The following is a 23,400-nucleotide window of genomic DNA, read 5'->3' on the forward strand; positions in this document are numbered from 1 at the left end:
TGAAAAAAGTGCTTTGAAAATTTACAACATTTTTATTTACATGTAGATATTATGTAGATATGTAAATTTATTCATACAAATATATTCATATATAGTATATAAACCTTTGAAATCCATGGGCTGTAATTTAAGATCTTTGATGGAAAAGGGAGTTAAGGAATATACATAAGAACCCTCCTATAATACCCTCCTACCTTATGTGCCCAATCGAAACATCCTTCTTTGAATTTATATGTTTACTTTATTACCATTAAATACACATCTAAGCGATACATCGTTTAGTATATTCGTATTTTTAGTATAAAATGCTTCCAAAATAATAAGAAATTTTCTTATGGAAATTTATATTTCATAAAAAAGAATCTCATATCTCATATTGCATATTGCGTCCAAATTTATGTTTTGTTTTTATTATGTTTATTATATATCGTATCATATATTGTTGATGATATTTTTATAGAAATAACGAGTTATGCTGGCACATCGATAATACGAGGGTTGTTTGAAAAGTTCTGCGAATGTAAATATATAAACTGAAGAGAAAAATTATTTTTATGATTTCGTTGCATTATCTCTTATAGTGTCAAAAAATTTTTATTTATGTATATTTCAAATTCATTATTTTTCATATTAATTAATCATTTTATTTATGTCTAATGCGCTTGAAGAAAGAGTTCCCGGATGTTGCTTTCCTCTCTATTGTACTTTAATGTGATCATGTAGTTCCTGGAATCATTGTTCCTTTTTTATGTAGAAAATTTTATATACAAAATTTTCATACATAACATATCTTTTTCAAGATATTTGATTATAGCACGATTTAAAAAAAAATCTATTTTTTAGAAATATTAAAACTTTTACTCTCACTGTTGCCAAACAACTTGTCAGAGTAAAATAAAATTTCTCCAGTAACATTACAAGATATAGCGCAAAAAATCACGCAAATAATTTTTTCTTTTCAGCGTTATTTATTTATTTGCAAAATACTCTTGTCAAACATCTCTTATAGAAGAATCTGCGATAAGATTTTCAAAGTCTTACTTCGTCGGTTATATCCAGGATCCATGTTCCTCGAGGATCTTCGCCCCACGTCGCAACGGACATGAATTTCCACTTTATAAAAACGTTAGAATTATCTAGCTTCCTTGGACTTAGAATATTAACGGTAGTCCCTAAAAAGCGGTTTACATGGCTTGCATAAATATAATTTGCGTATAAAATGCGTAATTGCACAACCATAATTTTAAGAATATTATGATAAATATTTTATGTTATTTTTTGCTGCATTACAAGAAAAATCATTAATGTGAAAACATCAAGTTAAAACGTTAAGTATTACAAGCATGCGTACACATTCTGACTAGTTTAAAATAATTAAATACAATGGGTTTCGCAAAACACGCAGATGTTAATTGTAGTTGCATGCGAACATTATTGATCTTTTCTTGCGTGTGCAGTAAACTTGCAAAAAATAAAAAGTTTCTAAAAAAAGTACGTAAATATCTAAACATTTATTAAAAAATTACAGTTTTCTAAAATTAATCTGAAAAATGCTGCTCACGTAAAAGTTGCTTCACGTTCAAATTTCCTCCTCCCTTATATTTATAAAAAATGCAACATGATATTGATTTTGTTTAAATCGAAGAGTGCTTTCGCTAAAATATTGCCAGTAAAATCCGCGAATAAAAACAAAAAAAAAAAAGATAAGTTGCAAAGGTACGATATTGTTGCATTAGATGTTTTTATCTGGATGTTTTTATCACCATTCCTATCCTGCATTTCAATACATTTTGGATTTCTTCCGACATTCAGATGCGAGTGACGTCGTCTGTCGATAACAACGTCAATCGGTAAATGTGTACGAAATTAAATAATGCATTGGCCAAAGTGATGATTCTATCTATTCGCTATCTATTTTCGTGTCCGCATTTAAAACATTTTATTTGACACAAAGTTATAATAAAGTTTTCTTTTCTATCGTTTATTATACATTTACAAATATATAGTAATGTACGTTACTAAACAGTATTCGATAATCTTTTGAATGAATAAATTCTATTTCTATCCAATTTTATCGTTCTTCGAATAAACAGGCCGCACTGAAGTAGTATTCAATTGAATTTCCAGCTGTAAATTGAAGTAAGAACGTATTTGTGCTGTTAACTGCATTTGCTATGCGGCACAGAAACGTGACTTGCAATATTAATGGTGATATTAATTCCATTGTATGTAAAAGTATCCATTCGTTATTTAACGCTTTTACTTAATAGAGCCGTTATATCAAATTGTGCAATACCTTGATCGATAATCCTAGTTAATATTTATATTCATTTCATAGATAACTCAGAGAAAAGATTCCTTAAAAATTAATTTTAATAATAAGATATCAATTTTATTCTTAGCTTTTAATTTTTAATTGTAGTGCTTTAATTTAAATTATAACTAATAAAATTATGTTAAAAATCATTTAAAGAAAGTGTTAACAAAATAAAAAAATAAAATATTTTAAATAATAGATTCACAAAAGAAACAACAGATATTTAATCAATGAATATTTGACGATAAATATATGACGATAAAATGTTAAGAAATCACAAGCTCTTTCATTTTTTCTTTACAAAATTACCAAAATATTTTTAAAAATTTACTTAATTGTGAGAAAAAAATTGCATAATGTAGTTATGTATAAATATGCATGTATTACCTATGTTGATTACTTTTTACTTTTTGTATTTTTGTACCTTTTCAATTCGTTAGTTCTTTCCTCTCTTATAAATTCAAATGTAAGTGAATAGAACTTGGTAAAGTAAATTGACAAGTAAAATTTCTATTAATATTGTTAAATACATTTGCATTTAACCTCCGAGAATATTCTTGGAGACTTCAACCCCGATATAATTATAGAGGACTTTCCTTACATGGTATTTTTAGAAGTCTCTCAAATTTCCTATTTAGGAACATAAGACGACCGATTCTGCAACCATTCTGAGTTATTTCTTCAGCTTTTCGTTCTTTTTTCTTCTATAAGACAAATACAAATAAAGATTGGCATTCCTCCCAGAGGTGTATTTTAAATAAAGTACAGCTGAAAAAATTTACTCAAGAGACTTATGCGACCTATTTGTTATATCAATTTTTTATTAAAAGCATTACTTATACTTTTATCTCTTTTTTTAGTCAGAAGCTTAAAAATGAGAGAAAGATATTTTATTTTCCGATCTTATTGCGCATACATACGGATTTTATTTACCAGCCAAAGCACGTAGAGAGAGCTTTGAAGGTAATGATAAATGGTTGAAAAGTCAAAAACGTAATACCTGAAGGCGCAGCCAAACGCATCTGCAGCGCACCGCGACGAGAGTACTCGAGATTCACCTCGACTTCCACATGCTCCAAAAATATTATCTCGCTCCCCGATGTCCGACAAACATTACCGGCATCGAATTGCAGTTTCTTGGAATTTCCATAAATCAGTCTGTTATTGGCACTGCGACGAAAAGCATTGAATATTTATGCGTATGAGCAGGATTTGAAAATATGAGTAAGCTTTTCGCGAAACGTTGAAGCCGTCGCATAATCTAAATATTGGCAGATTGCACGAAAAATCTGGGAGCTTTGACGTGCAATTGAAATTTGCAAAAACTTTTTGTTCAAATCCGAAAAACACAATCTATATATAAATATAAATATAAATAATATAAATATAAATTGTTTCTTCGAAATATTTACATGGAAACAACAATTTTGCTGAGATGTTTAAAAATTTAGATAAGTATAATCTGAAAATAATTTTGCAGTACATTCAAATTGGCTACTAGAATATCAAAACTTTTTACCTTGTTATCATGCTTGAGCGTCTTACACAATGATTTTGATGCTCTAACAAATATTTTCAAATCTATGTCTAATAACTTTTTAAATCTCAAAAACAAAATCATTTTTCGTTGTTTATTTTAATTATATATTTATTACATAATTGTAAGTAAATAATCATTGATTATTAATTATATATAACATATGCATTAAGTAATTATAGCAAATAATTTTGAAATTATGGGTAAAAAAGAGTAATTATAAGATAATGCTGAAAAGTGCAAAAAGCCCAAAATTAATGCAGCTCCTTTCGTGAGTATCTCATCACTCACAGGGATTATAGGAATAATCGCAAATGGCTTTGCGCAAAGTAGATAACAACGCGAACATGAAACAAGGTAAATCCTCAAAGTCACGTAGACACCTCCGCATCCGAATTACACGGGTTGAGAAGATATCTTGTAACGAGATTATAGCGTCCGTTTTCGGTCACACGTACAAGGGGTGATGGCTTTTTAAAATAATTTCGTATGCACATTCGCATTTAGCGAATACAAATCTAGTTACAGAAAATTCCAGTCGCTTCTTGGGATGTTAAATTACCCTTTTAGAAACGTATTTCGAAAAAATCCTTCATGATGTCCCATTACTTGCTTCTATCGTCCTGTCGTAACGTAACGAATGAGGATCTTTACGATCTTGTTGAATTTAACGATGCGCTTCTTATCTCGCCCTTCTTCGAGCATCCGCAAATGCTTCTCCGAAAAAGGAGGTCGCCGTATTCGATTGATGCGACATTCGGGGATTATAGAATAGCGCGAAAGATCATTATTCTTTTAATACTCGTGGATTACGTGAAATAAAACATGAGGATCCAATGTGACTATACATTATGGATGTTCAAATCGCTTTAACATTTCATCATTAATCGGCGTTAATATTTTATTTGAATTAGAAAAAACCTAATTTTGCAATTGCATTATACGGTTGTAAGTAACCGAAATAAAATAGAAAAAAAACAAAAATTCTTAGATCGATTTGTCGCTCTAATAATTGAAATATAAATTACGCATTAATTAAATGTCGACTAAATATATTTGCTACTGTAAGTAAGAACGGAAGCGTTTAATCAATTTTATTCGTACGACCTGGTGCTGACCGTTTAGTACGATGTTCGTGTACCGCGTAATTAAGCCACCGCTCTAAATCCGCTAAACTAATTTACTCACATGTATGCGTTATCCACTTTGCAAATAGTCTTCTCCGGCACTGTCGTCCAGTTGTAGCTCGCCTTTACGAGCGCGTATGCGTTCATAAGTCCGAAACCGAAGCGTGAATTAAACCAAAATCCAGCCGCGTTCTTAAACCAGCCCGGATTTTCGCTGAAAATTTATGCAAATATTAAAACTCTCATCCGGGAAAAGATGTTGCCGTAAGCGTACGCGAAGTAGAAAAATTATTCTTTCTCAGACTTTCTCGAGTTCCTTTTTTCTCTCTTGTTAAAATCTCTATAACAATGGAAGTAAAATCAGATATTCGCATTATTATTAAAATTCTTCGCAGATAACAATGGCACTGGATTTTTGAATTATTTCACTTTAGATTTAAATTATTACAACGAAGTTCATTATTGGTATCATTTTGAATAAAAATTTTGAAGCACCAATTGCCAAATATCATATGTATGCAAATAAAATACGATTACAAACTAATTCTCGTCAACGTGAATAGTATACGTTCCTGCGAAAGCTATCACGAATGCTTTTATAATTTACGAGACGACAATAGAAGGCAATTAGTACGGAATATAAATTACGAGAACAGGCAATAATAGACAGAAATATGCATGACCATCTGCGTACGCATCCTAGTAGGATGATCGAACAACAATTTTTCTTCCGCCAGATATACGCGTGACCTCGTTTCTCTGACAACTATCCGATAAAAGTTACACATCATTGTTTAAAATAATTTTCATGCATGGTACAGTTGTGACTTGCGTGTTTGATATCGTGAAAAATGTAGCAAATATATTCGATACTATTGGAAATGTCGAAAAATTATTTTGAATTTTCCACGCGGATTACATCGTTCGTATAAATCTGTTAGAAAATGAAGTTTAAACGCAATCACGATTAAATTTCTCGGAACTAAAATTGATCAACTCCATGAAAAAAGGGAGAGTAAATTGATAAAGTTATAATTTAGTCATGTGTTCTGGTACTAAAATTAAATATTGGAAAAGAAAAACTTTAAAAAGTAGAGTCTTATTTGATTTCTGAGAGAGGTCTTCAATTATCGCTAATATCGTTTTGCACGGATCCTTGTGCGATCTCACTTATTAATCACAGTTGATCGCACTGAGAATTATTTTTAATTGAGAAAAATTTTTTTCTGCGGCTTTCGGCTGAATTACGGTTTCATATTGCAAATGACCTATTCTGCTGCGGCACGAGAGAATAAGAATTTAAACTAGCAATTGTATATACATATTGCCCGAATTGCTATTTAAGAGACGCTCACCTGAGAGGATTGTATTCTGATGACCAAGTTATCAGATGCTGAATGTCCCTCCACGTCAAGTCGTTGCTGTAAAAATAAGGAAAAGCCTTTAATATACGTCTTCGATTAGAATATCGAACAATACCTACTATTTGTTGCTGAAATAACGTCTTTATTTCGGGCCATAGATTAATCGAGAATAAATTGAAATTCAATATATGTATATAATCCTATGTTTAAACGTGTATCGAATATTGTGTACTTATATATCAGATATACAATGTTATGAAGACAGAAAAAGATAAACCGTAAAGAAATATTTTTAAGAATGTAATGAACAAAATGTTTAAAACATTTTCTAGAGTTGTCTGTGCTATTTCATTTTTCTTAAAATTGCTATCCAAAACATATACATTTCTCTTTTTATACTTTATTTATCTTTAACAGTTTATTTAATCTTTTAGCAGCTTATCTTTATGTCTTTGTGACTACGAGAAATTCGATCATGTAAAAAGAAATATAAGGAAATATATAAAAAAAAAAAATTAATAAAGATTAAAATTAACTTTATGTAAAATGCAAAATTTTGTAATAATTTGTGATTCAAATTATTTATTTTGTGCAAGCAAATCATTGACAAAGTAATAAAAGTAAATTTTAATGCGTGTATCGTTACTATTATCAAACTATCTCAACATATGTGTTCAATGTATGTTCATCTTTATTACGCATTAATTGCAATAACTATACTGCTCTTTCTGTTATAATTATAATTGTCATAATTATACTTTACCATGTTCTAATAAAGTTCACATTTCAATTTCTCGAGTTCTTAGTTAATGGCGCGATGTATGTTAGTAGAGAAAATACCGTTATGAGAGAAGAAAGTTTGGATCAGTAAAGTATCCCTTTTCATTGACGGCGTGACTAAAAATAAACGTAGCTGAGTACTAGTAATCAAGTTAGCGTTAGGGTTTCAAAGAAAAGTTTCAATGGGAGATTGCTGAGAGTATGTACGTACTTTACTTGCAGCGCGAGAGCCAATATTCCGGCGGCTAATGGGGCAGAAGCTGAAGTACCCGTGTGCCTAGTTGTGCAGGTGTTTCGTAGATCCGTTGTTGCCTGCGTAGTGTAAATGAAAGCTATTAAATTATTCGGCCGTCCTTGCCTTTCACACGCGAATACTTATTATTATTTGATTACAGACGTTAAAAAACCGAATTGAAGTAATCGAGTAATAACATTGTATTTAAAATCAGAAATCAGTTCTAACGATACTGCCCTTAAAAGTTTGATATTTTAGTCCTGTTTACACTTACGATAATAGATAACAACACTAGACAAGAATATTATATTTTTGCTTTGCATATAAATTTAAGAAAAAATGTAAAAGCCATACATATGCAATTAAATGACAATTAAATTTAATTAAGATATAAACGCTTTATATGTTTTTATTAATAATGTATCACACGAAAGAATCAATCATCTTTTATCTTGTTTCCATCTTGTTTCAATTCAATTAACACTTCAAGCTAAAAAACACTTACTATCATTTGATCGTTATACGCGCCGCTGCTGTACGTCGTGGCAAGAGTAGCAGGACATCTTTCCCCATACCAAGGAAATCTTCCGGTTTGGCTGGCTGATCCGACAGCCACTGTGTATATACTTCCAACGTACCCGTCACATCCGCAGTCATCCGATTTAGAGCCACCATTCCCAGAAGCCCATACATATATGTTACCTTTGCCTTTACGACCCTGTCAAATATTCAAGTATTAATATTGCCACAGGCGAAGTCAAAGTAAATTTATCAAATGATAAAACTTTCACGTCATGTTATATCTAGACGTTAAACCGCAAATAATTTACTCAGGCAATAACTTACTAATGAGCTAAAAGATGAATGAAGGTGAAAGTCCGTACGTAAATTAAAAAATTGCTGCGACATTTTGAAAAGTGTGTGATAGGTTCGTAGAAAGAAAGGTGCCATTGCATAAAAGATGTTGCTTTTATAAAGATAAATATGCACAAGTAAATCGAGCCTTTGCTTCAGGCCGTTGTTAGAAATTCTTCTCGTTCATATTTAATCCTCGGAAAGAAATGAGAAGAGAACACTTTATAAACGTGAGCACCTTGTGAACATCTCTTTGAAGAAAGAGGAACTAACGTTCGTGCCAATAACATTAAGATCGACATACTTTTGGAATCAAAACGAATTATCAAGATAAGATAACAAAATCTTTGATTTCACTAAATTTATCAGAAAGAAGCTTCGAGTTTCTTGCATTTATAAGATTTAATTATTCTTAAATCTTTTCTCGACACGCTGTTTTAATTATCTTCAATTTTAGTCAAATTGTCGAGTGTTAAATAAATTAATATGTATTTCTGAGTTTATAAATCTTAATAAATCCTAGGAATTTATTAGCCTAAAAATAAACTTAATCATCGCATTCACTTTGCCAGACGTTTACGTAGAATACGCGGTTTGCGAATAAATCACAAGTATAAAAAATTGCACTAATAAAGGTAAATTTGTGGCTAATGAAAATGGTTTAGGATTTTCTACCCTTTAAAAAAAATGATCAACAAGTAACGTATCGCCAGGGAAAACATAGTTAAAATTTAACTATACTGAGTTAAGCTTACTCGGTGTTAAAAGCTTGTTTAAACATTAAATGACCAGAAAATCTGTTTCACTCTGACGTAAAGTCAATCCCACTCGTAATCCTATTAGAGAGAATATAAAACTCATACTCTCTTTTTTCTCATAAATATTTCTCCAGAAACAAAGTATAAATATTACATTTTATAAAAAATTATAAAATATAGTGTTTATCACAATAATTTCATTTAATTTTTAAAAAACGCCGATAATAAAATCATATTAACTTTGTTTTTGGGAAATTTATTATTTATTTTCATTCTTCAAATCTAAATTATTTATGGAGTTATAAATTCTCTTCTTAAGGAAGAAATTTAATTTTTATAAATATTGTTTATTATGCGGTATATTAAGAAATAATTTTTAATCTTGACTTTTAATATTTTTTAAATTTTTCTAGTTATTCTATTTACATATTTAATCTAATTATTGTTTTCTAATATATATTTATATATATTTCTCTTAGTTTTTAATAATTCTATTGTACAATAACGTGTCTCTTTTTATATTTTTATATTTTTATTTCGGATAATTATTGTGTATGTCTGTTTCCATGCTCAGGTATGACTTTAAATCAAGCTCTTCAGCTATTGCCTTTATCTATTGCGATTGCAACTGGTGTACCTTTAATGGTTTTAGTACTGTATATGTATCTTTATTATTATTATTAATATTATTATTATTATTATTATTATTATTATTATTATTATAACTTGATTGCAAACTGACCTCTGTTATGCCACGTTCGAGTGCTTCGAGAGCAAGCCTCCCAGGTGCCTCCAAACTTTTTCCATCATCCGCTGGTCCCCAGGAAGCCGTGTAGATGTCAATAAGCTCGGATCTATATCCTAGAGCTTCGCCTTCCACGCGGTCATTCACCAGACCATCGAGGAGCTTGATGCCCCCGATGGATGCCTCGAAGGCGACACCGACGCCACACTTTTGGTTGTTGGCCTCCATTCCTATCTCGCCGGCACACCTGGTGCCGTGACCGTTCATCCCTGAGGGGTAGTTGAATTTGTAATACAATTGTGAAACAGTAATGTTCAATCGGGCCGGCGGAGCCAGCTAAAGTCCACCGAGGCGCTCGAGGAGAAGAGTCAAACGATAGGAACATCTACATAGGAGATTAAAATTTTGTTACGTAATTCCGCATTATCCGATTGTAAAAATATCGTGTTGAAAAATTGAAAATACCGTGTATACATATAATTTCACGCAGACAATGTAATATTGACTGATAAAAATGCAAGCACTATGCCTTAGACGTAGTTATGTAAAAAAAATTGAAATGCTTTTCACTTATTTTAATAAAAGTACACTTATTTAATTAAATAAATTCTTACAACTATTGCTTTTTTCATTTTTAAAACTTATTTTTATAAATATGATAAATTTTGTTTTAAAGAAAATTTGATAAAAATAATATTTTTTAAATAATAATTAAAATCAATTTATTTTATTTGAAGACGTAGTCGGAATCAGATTGCTTGCGTTTTGCATAATCAATTTTGTTCTGTATAATTGCATTTAATAATTAAATTGTATAACTGCATTAATAATTACAATGTAAATCTGTGAAGGGATTGATTTGAGGACGATACGACTATAACCATATTTGATTTAATTTCACGTAAATTTCATTAATATCGACACGTTAACACTTTTACCTCTCGTCTTTTCCCGGGTAAATTATTTATTGGCTCGTATTGACTGAATTTTTACAACGTTACTACATTATCTGAATGACCGAGTTACAAATCTCTCTATTCTCTTTAAATATTCATAAAAATACATGATAATACTAAGTATGGAAAATATATATTTTTACTTAGTAAATATAAAAAAACTTTACACATAGATTAAGATTAGAATAGATTTATGTAGACAGTAAAAAATTTCTTATAATGTAACAAATTAACAAAGTTTTGCGAGCAAAAACTTTCAATTAATTTCACAAACATTCGGTGTATCTTGATTTAAATGTATTCTAAATACACTAGACGCATTTTATTTGATGTATTGCAAATTATTATAAGTAAGTTATCGTAGTTTAAATTATGAATATTTTAAATTTATTTAATTAAACAAATGTAGAGAAAACAGGTATGTATTATTTTATAATTTTTATTTTATTATTATATAATAATTATATATTAAATGAAAAGATCTAATATAGAAATTACCTGATTTATCGTATCTTGGAAAAGGATCATCGTCGCCTTCATTTATGTCATAACTAATAGCCGCATCCTAATTTTAAATGTTATTAAATATAATTGTAGATAGAATTAAGGTAACATATATTATATCATTTTCTGGCTGATTGTTAAAAATAATTCTCTGCTCTTCTTTAAATAATATTAAATTATGAAGAAACATAATATCGATTTATACAAAAATATAAAATTTATCTTTAGATATGTAGGATTTAAATATAATATATGCAAATGTATATATGAAGATAGCATATAAAGATAACATAAAATATGTATTATTAAGAGCATAATAATGTTTTTTCTGGTATAATATAAAATAAATTCTTAAGTTACTCGTTTCGTCATCTATGAGACAAACATAAAGTTTTAAGCAAATGTTACTCACATAATTGTTCCGTAGATCATCATGTGTGTATTCTAAACCATCGTCGAGAACAGCAATTCTTACTCCACGACCAGTTATCCCCAGTCGATAGAGAGGCAGAACGTTTAAGTCGAGCTTCGGCAAAGCTTTATTCGTCCTTGTGTCTTGCTACGACGGTTGATAAAAAGAATTCATTTATCTTTAATTGAGAAAAAAGTATAATATATGAATTTTTCGACCGCTAAATTAATTCGTTCCATGACACAAGAGGAAAGAAAATTCATGAAATTATAAACTAATTATTTTTATGAAAAATAAAGTTGATTAATTTGACTATTGAAAAGCTTTTATATAAGTTGCTCCAAAATTCATGCACTTTATTATTGGAAATAATAACGTAAATCTATTATGTGTTCTTTTGTAATAAATAATAAATAAAATAAAATACTTTTGTTGAATATAAAAAATTATTAATTGCATTTGCCTTTCTTAATTTAATTTTCGTATAAATTTTTTGTAGCAATTTTCAGTAATTTTCTTCAGATTTATTCATTTAAGTGTATAAAAAAATGTAAGGTATATACTTAAAATATTTTGAAATTTATTCATTTTAAAGTTCTGTTCGATGATAAAAATGTCATAATACAAATGGTAATACTCTTTCTAATTTAAATTAATTAAAAATTGCAAAATCTGTTTTCATCTTAAAACTTCCATTACAAATCTCTATTGCATAATTAAACAATAAAGCATTATTTATGAAATAATGGGAAATGTTGCAAACTATTATTACCAGATACCATTGTTGATTCCAAAGTTCGTCATTGAATATCCGTAATTTATGGACAGCATTATGATTTTCGTTGCTAATGGTATTTAATGCATCTCCGTATAAGTTTAATTGTAGACGTTTTTCTCGCATTAAAGGTTTTTCAGATTCCAAATCGGCTAACGAGATGTAATCGCGTTTAAGTCGTTTTACGGTTTTCTGTTGATCCGCCCAGATAATCTTCCCTCAATAAAACGTAAATTATGTTAAGAAAGTTATATTTTTCTTGTTTTGCATTTATATAACTATTCTTATTTTTGAAAAATTTACTAATATTATTTTTATTTATATGTATCAGCAATTACATGCATTAGTAATTTTTTATCTTAGAAAAGTTTTAGAAATTACTAATTAAAAAAGGTTTGTTACAGAATCTTTCCCGTTATAGAACATTATTTAAAATAACATTTTCGGAATATAAAAATGTTACCTTAGAGTTTGCATTAAGAGCCTTCGTTAAGCGAATATTTCCTCTTTTCTTCTGGCTCGGATTATCATCCTTAAGCCATATATATGTGTCCTTGAATCCAAGAACCTGAATAAAAAGATCCATTACATGTAAATTTATCAAGAAGGCCAATGATACGGGTTGCATATTTAATGAACTTGAGGTTGGATTAAGCGTTTATTTAAATTTTTGCCTAAATAAGTGTTAAAACGCCGTCTTTCCATTTTCTTTTCGCAGCTGATTCTTTTTTTCTCATTGTTCTTGATCTCAGTGTTCATCAGCATAAATTAATGCTACGTTATATTTGGTTTAAAGAACTTTTTTTGCATAATTGTATGTTATGTTATAAATTGACATATTCTCTTTCTTATTTATTTATAGATATAATCTTACAATTACAAAAAATTATTTAGTGATATAATTAAAAATAAAATTGCTTATATAAACATAGCTAATTCTTTAAATATAAATATTATCAGTATTATTTTCTTTAATATTTCTTTAATATTTATATTAAAAAATAATTAATTATAAAAATTAACAATGTGAAAAAAAGTTCTGCGGTTATAGAACGCTTATACAAAAATTATCAGAATTATTTGAATTAAAAGTTGTTTACATTTTAAATTAAATAAAGGTAAGTTAAACCATCATTATGTAAAAGCGACACGTTCAGTACGTAAATTAAATTAATTCTTCGAACGTTCATCAACATCGCCTCTCTAACTCACGCATGTCGACATTAACTACCCTTCGCTTGACGCTTAGGGTGAGGGTAAAACTAGACGTCCCGACGTTCGCGCCCTTTGCGAACGGATGAAAGGGACGCTGCGATCAGGATATTATACAAAAGTAGTTGGTAGATCGACTGACTTCTTTGAGGGAGGGGAACTATCAAAAGTCTAAATGGGGTATCGTAACGTTATTATTATCCACAGTGTCACGCAGCCGGTTTGCTTCGTTTTTGTATGGCATCCGCATGCGATGTTCCGCATGGCGTAAAGCAATATGACAGAGACTGAGCGAGGGAAGTGTGTAGGAGGGGAGACCACCTGGTAGGAAACTGGGTGTCGTTTGTGCAAAGGGGGACGGCTATGATATTTCCGTAACGTATCAGACACGTGCCGTTTATTTCGAAATACCTCCTAACTGTCCGATCTGCCTCTCCTAGTAATTGTCGATATTGCCGATTACTTTTTTTGGTATGGAACCTTATTGACATTTATGTCGTAATTTGGTTCGAGTAATATTATGACGATATTTTATTATGATATGTATATCTACTCTGCACAAATTGTTTTAACTCGACAGTTGGGCAATGTATAAATAAGTTAATCTTCATTATATATAAAAAGTAGTAGTTATAAATAGTTTCAAATAAATTGTAAATGTAAAATGCTCTATAAGTATATGTAATTATTTTTAATATTTGATAATTAATTTTAATTAATTACTTTTGACTTTTAACTATAAAATATTTTTATTATTACTTATGTATAAGATTGTTTAATTATTCTTTTAAAAATATGTTATTTAATATTGGATTTGTGTATTTTATGTACATAATTAATACATTGTTAAAGATTACAATATATTTATAATGATTACTTTTTATAAAAACTGAAGATTACTTTGTTTTCATTTTTGCATAGTATATTATTTTAAATTTTTATTCCGGCATACTTTATTAATTCTATTACTTGCGACAACAGCAGTTTCTTTCGCATAACGTTTTTCAGGAGTAATATTAAACGCGATCAAACTTCACAGCAGAGTCCAAGGAAATTCAGGGCACTGGGATTATAAAACAATAATCCTTTCGTCTGCTATCCTCTTAATCCCATACAACATGCGCAAAAATCCTTTAATCCACTATCCATCATATCTGCTGTGCATCCGATTGGAAGGAATAAATTTGATCGTCAAAATGCTTCGCTGAACTCGCTGATAAACTACTGAATATCCGGCGGGATACACTTTTCAATACAGCGATGCATAAATGTTGCACGTTTGCGTATCCGTGATCACGTATGCCACGCACGCTGCATTAAGCATTTAGGATTTTACATTGCGATTCGTGGATCGATCGGAAATCCTTCTACCTTCTGTAAACGTAGATTTACAAATGTGAACTATACGAATTTAATATTAAATAACAGCATATGAAACATGATTTGCGGGAAGAAAGATTTGCTAACATTTTCTCATGTATTAAATAAAGAAAAAAATCCTACAAAAAAAAATACTATATTTTGTAATATTTGTAATATTTTGTAAGATTTGTTATTATTTTTTGTTATTATTTGTGAAGCTCTTATATTAATTAAAGCTCCTTCTTATTTTTGTAACAATACTTGTTATAGAAAATTGAATTCAAACAATCTTCATGTATTCTTCTTAGCTTGACATTAATTACCGATAAAGCAAAGTTAGCTCTGCAGAAGAAAGATATCATGAACGGATTTTGAGGTAAGTTTTAAAACAACTGATAATAAAATTCCGCAGTAAGTTCTACTTCATGGATATACGTGTTCCGTCGTGAAAGGGGTTAATTTGACAAATCTTGCGGTTCGATATAGCTCCCGCAAACTTCTTCGTTGTAGAATTCTTAAGAAGATTCTCGATCGGCACGTGAGCGTTTTCAACCCTTTTACCAAGCGACGACTTCAAGGTCGCCGCTTTTAACGTGGAATAGCGTCGGATAGATAGGGCACGTGCTTTCTAGGTGTCACGCGGGGTGCTTCTCTTAAATTCCACGTGGGAACGCTTCAAACTCGAATTCGTCGACTACGTGATAATGGTCCTTTCCTCTCTTCTCGTAATCGGTAAGCACAGCAGTCGCAGAGAATACGGGGGTTGCACGGACGTGTACGTGAGAAGCACGAAGAGAAAATCGGGGACGGTCATTACTTCGCAATCAGAGCGACGAGGCGAATATTACGGTTATTACCGAGTATTACCGTGATATCGCAATGTTAATCTGATACAAAATGGCTTTCTTTAGTAACATTGAGCCGCAAATATACATACCGATTTTTCTTTAAATAAACGTAAGCTAATTCAATTTCGTCTAATTTATTTTCTTTTAGCTATACTAGAAAAGATATAATAATTAAACAAAATAAATATTGCATTCCAAAATATACATTGGGTAAAATATTTTCTGTTAAATTTGAAGTTTCAATTCAAATTTTAAAGCTGTAAGGGCCGATTTTTTAAACTTCTTGGTAAACTTATCTACCAGGTAAACATGTGTCCATCTTCATTTCTTTTCTTAAATAAATAAAGACAAACATATATTTACCTGATAGGTAAATTTACCAAGAAGTTGGAACAATCGATCTGAGTCATTGGAAAATATATGTATATATGTATATATATTTTTAATTTACTGCATTATTGTCTTACACAGATAATATTCGCCAATTACGGAAGTTTTACTTTAACCCTACTTGAATTTCTCCATTTAATTTTGGAACAAACTCGGAAAAGGATGCAATAGAGGTAACAAAAAACCTTTTTTTTTAATTGTACGCTAAATATACATAAAAGATTTATAAAAGTATGTGTATTAAATAAAAAATTAACTGCTTAAATATAAATCATCTGAAATCAATGCAATTAGCCAAATAAGACAAACTTAAAGCATAAAAAACAGCACTTTTAAAGATACATTTTTAAAGATAAGTTTAATTAATAAATTTTTTTCTGATTTGATTTTCTAATTTGCATGCCTATATTTAATTAAAATTGTATGAAACAAATTTAAAATAAAACAATAAAAACTGTTGAGCAGTTAATTTTATGTTTCATAATAGATACAGCCTTTTAAATATTTTTTATGTACATACTTTACATTTTTTTCTTTATAACATTTTCTTCGGGGGGGGGGGGTTATGTTATTCTTACATATTTCCCATTTAATCGTTTTAAGTTTCGCTCGCGTAAAAACGTTTCAGAGCTTGAACGTCATTACATCATCGATAGTATTTTTCGCGAAAGAACTCGTGAAAAATACGCGCGCATAAGGAAAAGGAACAGATAAAGGTGAGAAATCAGTGCCGATCATTACTTCGCGATCAGTAGACGATTCATCTTATCGGTATTCAGATTGCTTTTCGACTGCTAAGAGGGATGTCTCATATAGATACAAGAAAATCTGCGCATCGCCGATCCAACTTGTAACCCCCTCCGGGTGAATATTGGGCGTGGAGCATAGGTGAAGATGAGAGAAATGGGAAGAGTGAAGGGCGAATAAGCAGAAAGAGAGAAAGAGAGAGAGAGAGAGAGAGAGAGAGAGAGAGAGAGAGAGAGAGAGAGAGAGAGAGAGAGAGAGAGAGAGAGAGAGAGAGAGAGAAAGAGAGAGAGAGAGAGACGAAGTATTTTCGCAGTCCATTTGTTTTGATCGGATTTCCAACTGTCTCTCGTAATCCCGCACCCGTAAGCTCCCGCAGGCGTCGTCAGTTTCCAATGAAAACCCTAACGTCTCTATCCTCTTCTCCCTGGTTGGCCTTGCCTGCTCAGTAGCAACCCTCGTCGTCGTTTTCCGACCACACCTTCGTCCCTGTCTCTTGAATTCCTGTGAGCATTCTCCGCGTTCTCCGTGTATTTTGCGTGCCCGAATATGTACATGCGTATGTTTCTACGGGGTATCATCGCGTATTCTCTCCAAACTTTACAGACTTTAGATTCTATATCGAGTCATATATGGATTTCTTATAAACAAGAGTCGATTTTTTTCTTAAGAGAAATATTTAGAGAACGGTTGAACTGTAAACTATGAAAATAAAGAAAGTACTTCGGTATAAAATTAAAAAATTTTTTATTTCTTTTTGCATTTTCTTAAGCTTGAAATCTTAAGAATATATCCATGGATATATTAAAAAATGAAAAAATAATGCTCTTAAATGTATAGCTCTTAAAAACAACGCTAAAAGTTTCGTGTCAAAATTCCTTTTTTTATTAATGTTCCTAAAATTTTTGTCACTAATAAGCAATTTTTATCAAACTTTTTAAAACTATAAAATAAATTTATTACGTAAACTACAACCACCAATGTAACATAACTTTTTTTATTAGTAATAAAAAACAAAGAATCTCTTGTGAAATTCGACCTTCTTCTTTCATGCTGTTATTTCGAAAATTTTTAATATTTTTCTTCCCTGTAGTTCATTATGTTCGTATTAAACAAATTTGTTATAATTTTTTGTTTCGGATTAATAAGAAACATAAAATAATCGAGAAACATTAGCAACGTGTACTATTTTTGGAAGCATATATTTCGTTCTACTGCTTTAAGAAAAATGTAAAAATATATTAATTTTGTTGTAACAAATATACATATATATATATATATTTGTCACACATGTATATGTATATATATATATATATTTACACTAAAAAAGAAACATATTTTTACACGCTAGTGTGTGTGTGTGTGTGTGTGTGTGTGTGTGTGTGTGTGTGTGTGTGTGTGTGTGTGTGTGTGTGTGTGTGTGTGTGTGTGTGTGTGTGTGTGTGTACTAGCGTGCAAAAATATAAGTTCCTTTTTCAGTGTAAATAGATGTACATGTATAAACGCGTTTTTTGTAGGTGGATAGTTAAGTAAGATGCAACGACTATCTCTATATACATATATGTTCTACATCTATCTACATATACTAAAAAAGGAACTCATTTTTGCATACATTACAGTATGCAGTACTACAAGATAAACATATGTGTGTATATCTTATGTAATATTTAATTATTAAATATACTTTTTTCTTATCTAAAATATATTAAAAATACAATTGTGCATATGCACACATTTAAAATAATAAAATACATTTCATTAATATAATATGTAAAGTAAGAAAGCAAATTTGAACTATTAAATATTTATCAAATATCTTTTTTATTTTATCAGATTACTTAAGCTGTGAAGCTTTAGATTTCGAAATGCTAGACCGCGACGTGGAATTTTTCTCTTAACAGTTGAACATATTGTGAGTGGCGGCCCATGACACTCTGATATACGTGTTACTTGGGATTACGCGATGTCTGGCACTTGCGGACTGCAAATTCAATTACATGCATTGAATTCAGCGGAGGGTAGAAGTTCTCAACGATCTACAAGTTCACGTGCAGGTTCCCAAACTGGCAGTACTCACACTTTAGGTAAGCGTTTATACAGTTGCGGTGATATGTAGCAGTAAACACCTAAACTGACGATGATATCCTAAACTTTGTTGCACGTGCACAAACAAACGACCACATTGTTATCGTAGTCTTTACTATTTAGTATTTAAGAGAAAACATTCGGATAATAGTTAATATTTTATACTTTGCATTAAAGTCTAGATTACTTTGACTCAATGTCAGAAATGAGTAAGTTCTTAGTTTTTAACATATCGAAATTTTTAGATAGTCTCATTTTTTCGTAAACATGTAGAAGAGAATTGCGAATGCATAGGGTAGACTGACAAAAACGAAATTAAATTAAAGGAACATATTAAGTAAACTCTATGTTCCATATCTCGAAGAGGAAATAACTATTTTTGCAATTATTCGTATGCTTTTTGAAAGTAGAGGATACCTCGAGAGTTTTGAGCGTTTTGAAAAGCGACGTTAAGAAATTCAAAGAGGCAAAGAAAGTTTGACAATCTTTATAATAGTTGAACTGTAACAGGCATGTATAAGCAACGAGAAATTGCATTAATACGTTCGACCTTTGAAACTTCATCGTGTCGAAGTCGATGTCAAAGTTAAAGTTTTAATTGAAATCAACGCTATAACCAACATCACGTGAATTTGATCAAAGAGCTCCAACTCTAGTTCTATACAATCGATTTGGCTCGATTGTTTTGAACCGATTAACGTTATATTGATTATATTCTATCTCTATTCTTGAGACAAACGTCAGTAACTACGTACAATGGCAAACAAAAAAATAGTTATGGAACAGTAGCAAAATCATTATTTACATAAGATTTGCTTAATAAGTATTTCATCAAACAGCTTATTTTTTCATTTAATTAATAATGCCACAAATACAATTTCTAATAGGTACATGTTACAATTATTGTTTAGATTCATAAAAGTCGTCGATTAGGAGTTGTATAATTCTAATTCAAAAATATTGTAAAAGACGCAGTTATAAATTTTTATATTTTCAAAACTCGTGTGTTTTTGTTAATAAATAACTTTTTAAAAATAGATAATATTACTTTTATATAAATATAAAATAATAATTAAACACTTAAGAATTAAATAAAAAATAATAATTAAATTAAAAATAAAAAAGTTTTAGATCTTATCAAGATTGTGACTAATTATGTATGTATGTGTATGTGTGTTAGTGTATCAAATTTTAGCGTACTTAAATTACAGAAGCTATAACACTTTGTATAAATTAAGCAAAATTAGATTACAGTGATTTACGCGCTATCAAATATGCATTAACTTCGTCGATCAGAATATTGGCGTGGGTGAATTCCGCCTTGAAATTAAATCTTTTCAGAAGGGAGGAAGCTGATAAAAAGACACGGTTCGGACAGTAAATCGCTGTGACATTTGTTAACGGACATAACTTCACGGGAAGTTCATTATAGTGTGCAGCAGGATGCTACGTCATTTATTTCAATTATTGGCAAACGCTGAATCAGTATAATTACGTATTGATAGTTTCTGTTATTTTAGAAACGTGTAAAATAATATCCGTTAGAGAATTTGTCTAAAGATATTATCATTATATAAAATTTGTGTAAATTATAAGCAGATTTTAGTATGTTTTCGTTTAATAAGTAATTTATATTAAAGAAAATAGGCCGCAAAATAATTTCTATAAAATTTTTAGTTTATCAATTCTCTTAAATAAAGCTAAATAAATTTTGCAAAAGTATAATTTTTAGATATGTACGTATTTTGCATTATTAATCTTGTATTATTTTTAAAATTATTGTTTTATATGATATAAAGGAACAAGAAAAGTAAAGATTTATTTTTTTTATTTATCCGTATCGAGAATAATATTGCTCAGATTTTATGAATAAAACATCAATAAAAAAAGAACAAAAGGAAAGAAAGGGAAAGAGAAAAATCCAATATGTGAATATAAATATAAACATTGTTATGCGCTTCAGTTTATTATAATTTTATCTTCTAATATATTTTTCTTTTTTAGAAAATATGAAAAAAAGGTTATTATTATTCTAGCATCTATAAAAAGATTTTCTTTACGTAGACTGCGATTTTTTAAGACAAACATTCATCTAAGTTTAATGAATATAAAAAGACGTGTGAAAAAAAAGAGTTAGGTATAAATTATTTATTTAGAGTCTATTTAAATGCATTTTTTGGTATATACCACTTTATTCTTTTTACTTTTTAATTTTTTATTGAATATATAATTTTAGAAATTTATTTTTTCAGTATAAGTTATGAAGATATGAAGAGTATGTTTCTTTTCTTTTATTAATGAGAGCTTCGATTACATTATCGAAACTATTAAACGTTTAGGTGCAAGGATAATTGTAATTTATTTCAAAATTTGCTTTTGGTTTCTACAACCGCTAAAAAATTATTCGCGACTTGCTAATAGATCATGATCTATGGTGTGGAAATTAATAATTTATAACAAAATAAACGATTAATTAATCAATTTTAATTATACATAAAAATATATTCAAAATAAAAAAAACTGTTTTTAAATAATGTACATATACATTTTTAAATATTCATTATATACAATTGTAAATTTGTTATTTATATATGAGATATCTAGCAAATATGTAGAATAGTTTATTTCAATTAAAACTGATACCATTGACAGCTTATTTTGACGATAATAACCCCATCCCTTCAACTATCCACATTGCTATGCCTCTAAAATAAAGAAAGTTTCTGACTGTCGGCAGAAAAACTAATGTCGGGAAATTCATTCCGACAGTTCTATAACAGATTCTCGATAACCAAATTCCAATTTGCCCTGAGGTCCGATCGAACTTGATCGAGCAATCTTGGCCCTTTATAATAGAAACTTGTACGTAAGATAATGAAAAACAAATCACAAACGTTTCTTAAGTTTCAGCTAATCACTCAACGATCAAACGTCACTTTGTTACATACTTTGACAATTTTTGGATGATCACTGCTAATTAATACTATAATAATAATAAAAAGCACAATTAACTGTTTTTGCATAAATTAATATTTATTTTAATTAATAATTTAAATTCATATGTTATTTAATAATTAATATTATCTATTAATTAATTATACTTTAAATCAGCAAGAATCAAATCAATGAGCACAAATTGTAAACGCATTTAATAAATATAAATAATATAATTATAAATAATATTCACAATATGGCATAATAATTTTAGTTAGAACTTACAAAGTATATAGAAATTTAGAAACAATAAGTTTAAATAATGTTATATTTTTAACAAATAATATCAAATTGGAAATTTTGAGATTTTTGGAAATTCTTATTTAATATTTAATTGAAATAAAATGACAATATTAATAAAAATCATATAATTGTAAATTTATAAATTTATAACATAAACATTTGCTGTAAAAAGTTTCTGTTTGATATTTTCAAAAAACTGCTTCTTTTGAAAAAGACTTTATATTCTGTTTAATCATATATCTGACTGCATTAAATGCCAGCTTTCTTCCCATTATATTGTAAATGTGAGCTGTAGCGCTCTATATAGGTGTACCAAACAAGTTGTTGCTACGAATTGTGAACTCGGCTCACGCTCGTTCATGCGAATTCATGCATACATCGCCTTATTTAATAGAATATGACGGTACGGAATAAAGAGTAGGCACAAATGATAATAAATGCTACGAATTACAGGGCACCCCACGAGGCCACGACTTTGCGTGCGTAATTAAGCCCTTTGAAACGCGTTCATCACTTTTCCATTCGGCCCGTTAACGTCGCGGTTGCGTCGCGTACTCGTTGGTCGTTACGAGTGGGCTTAATTATATGAAATAATTACATGTCGTAACCGCGCTGGATATATGCACTTACAGACAACCTAAGAGCAATCTCACGCGTTGCGCTCGCTCGCGGATTGCGGTAGACCGCGTGCTTGGCAAAGCAGTTGCAGTTGCTGCGGTACGGTCTCGTGGTGCCCTCCTTTCGCGTGTAGCTCGTAGTTTCTCGGTTAAAAAATGTCGCACTTGAAGGTAGGACTTCCGGAGACGTTCGGGAGATTGAAAAGAGCAACTACGTTACGTTTATGTAATTATGTCGAATTCGTTAAGAAAACGCGTATCGTAATATTGGATAGTAGCAGCTCGACAAATCAGGAATCTATTCGAGACATGTAAAACTATTACGTTGAAAAATTTATGTATGCAATAAATTGTAGATTTAAGTATTTATCTTTTATTATTCGTTTTCTTTATTTTCTTTAAAGATGTATTTACAGATATAATTATTTGATAATTAGAATTAATTATACTTTAATAAAAATCATTAAAATATAATTAAAACTAATTATATAATAAGATTTGTTTTTGTTGTGATTTTAGTTTACACATCCAAGAATAGAC

General features: G+C 29.8%; 1 protein-coding gene across 5 annotated transcripts in view; it reads right to left on the reverse strand.

Moving 5' to 3' along the window:
- The window catches only part of LOC105832146 (neuroendocrine convertase 1), a 29,555-nt gene that overhangs the window by 2,170 nt on the left and 3,985 nt on the right, over positions 1-23,400 (reverse strand). The window contains exons 3-14 of one of the 5 annotated variants that reach the window (XR_003625389.2): positions 12,829-12,933; positions 12,363-12,578; positions 11,591-11,737; positions 11,173-11,239; positions 9,716-9,987; positions 7,866-8,078; positions 7,337-7,437; positions 6,337-6,402; positions 5,043-5,195; positions 3,318-3,487; positions 2,919-3,021; positions 1,086-1,172 (exon numbers count right to left, since the gene is read on the reverse strand). Coding sequence is in view for 4 of the 5 variants with exons in the window: in XM_012672826.3 (XP_012528280.1) it covers positions 1,042-1,172; positions 3,318-3,487; positions 5,043-5,195; positions 6,337-6,402; positions 7,337-7,437; positions 7,866-8,078; positions 9,716-9,987; positions 11,173-11,239; positions 11,591-11,737; positions 12,363-12,578; positions 12,829-12,933 (1,641 nt within the window). In the remaining variant the exon portion in view is untranslated. Of the gene's footprint in view, positions 1-1,041; positions 3,022-3,317; positions 3,488-5,042; positions 5,196-6,336; positions 6,403-7,336; positions 7,438-7,865; positions 8,079-9,715; positions 9,988-11,172; positions 11,240-11,590; positions 11,738-12,362; positions 12,579-12,828; positions 12,934-23,400 lie in introns of those variants that run through there. The other 4 variants (XM_012672826.3, XM_036285799.1, XM_036285800.1 and 1 more) reach the window with 4 other exon arrangements.

Source organism: Monomorium pharaonis, chromosome 4, assembly GCF_013373865.1.
Source record: "Monomorium pharaonis isolate MP-MQ-018 chromosome 4, ASM1337386v2, whole genome shotgun sequence".
Taxonomy (NCBI): Eukaryota; Metazoa; Arthropoda; class Insecta; order Hymenoptera; family Formicidae; genus Monomorium; species Monomorium pharaonis.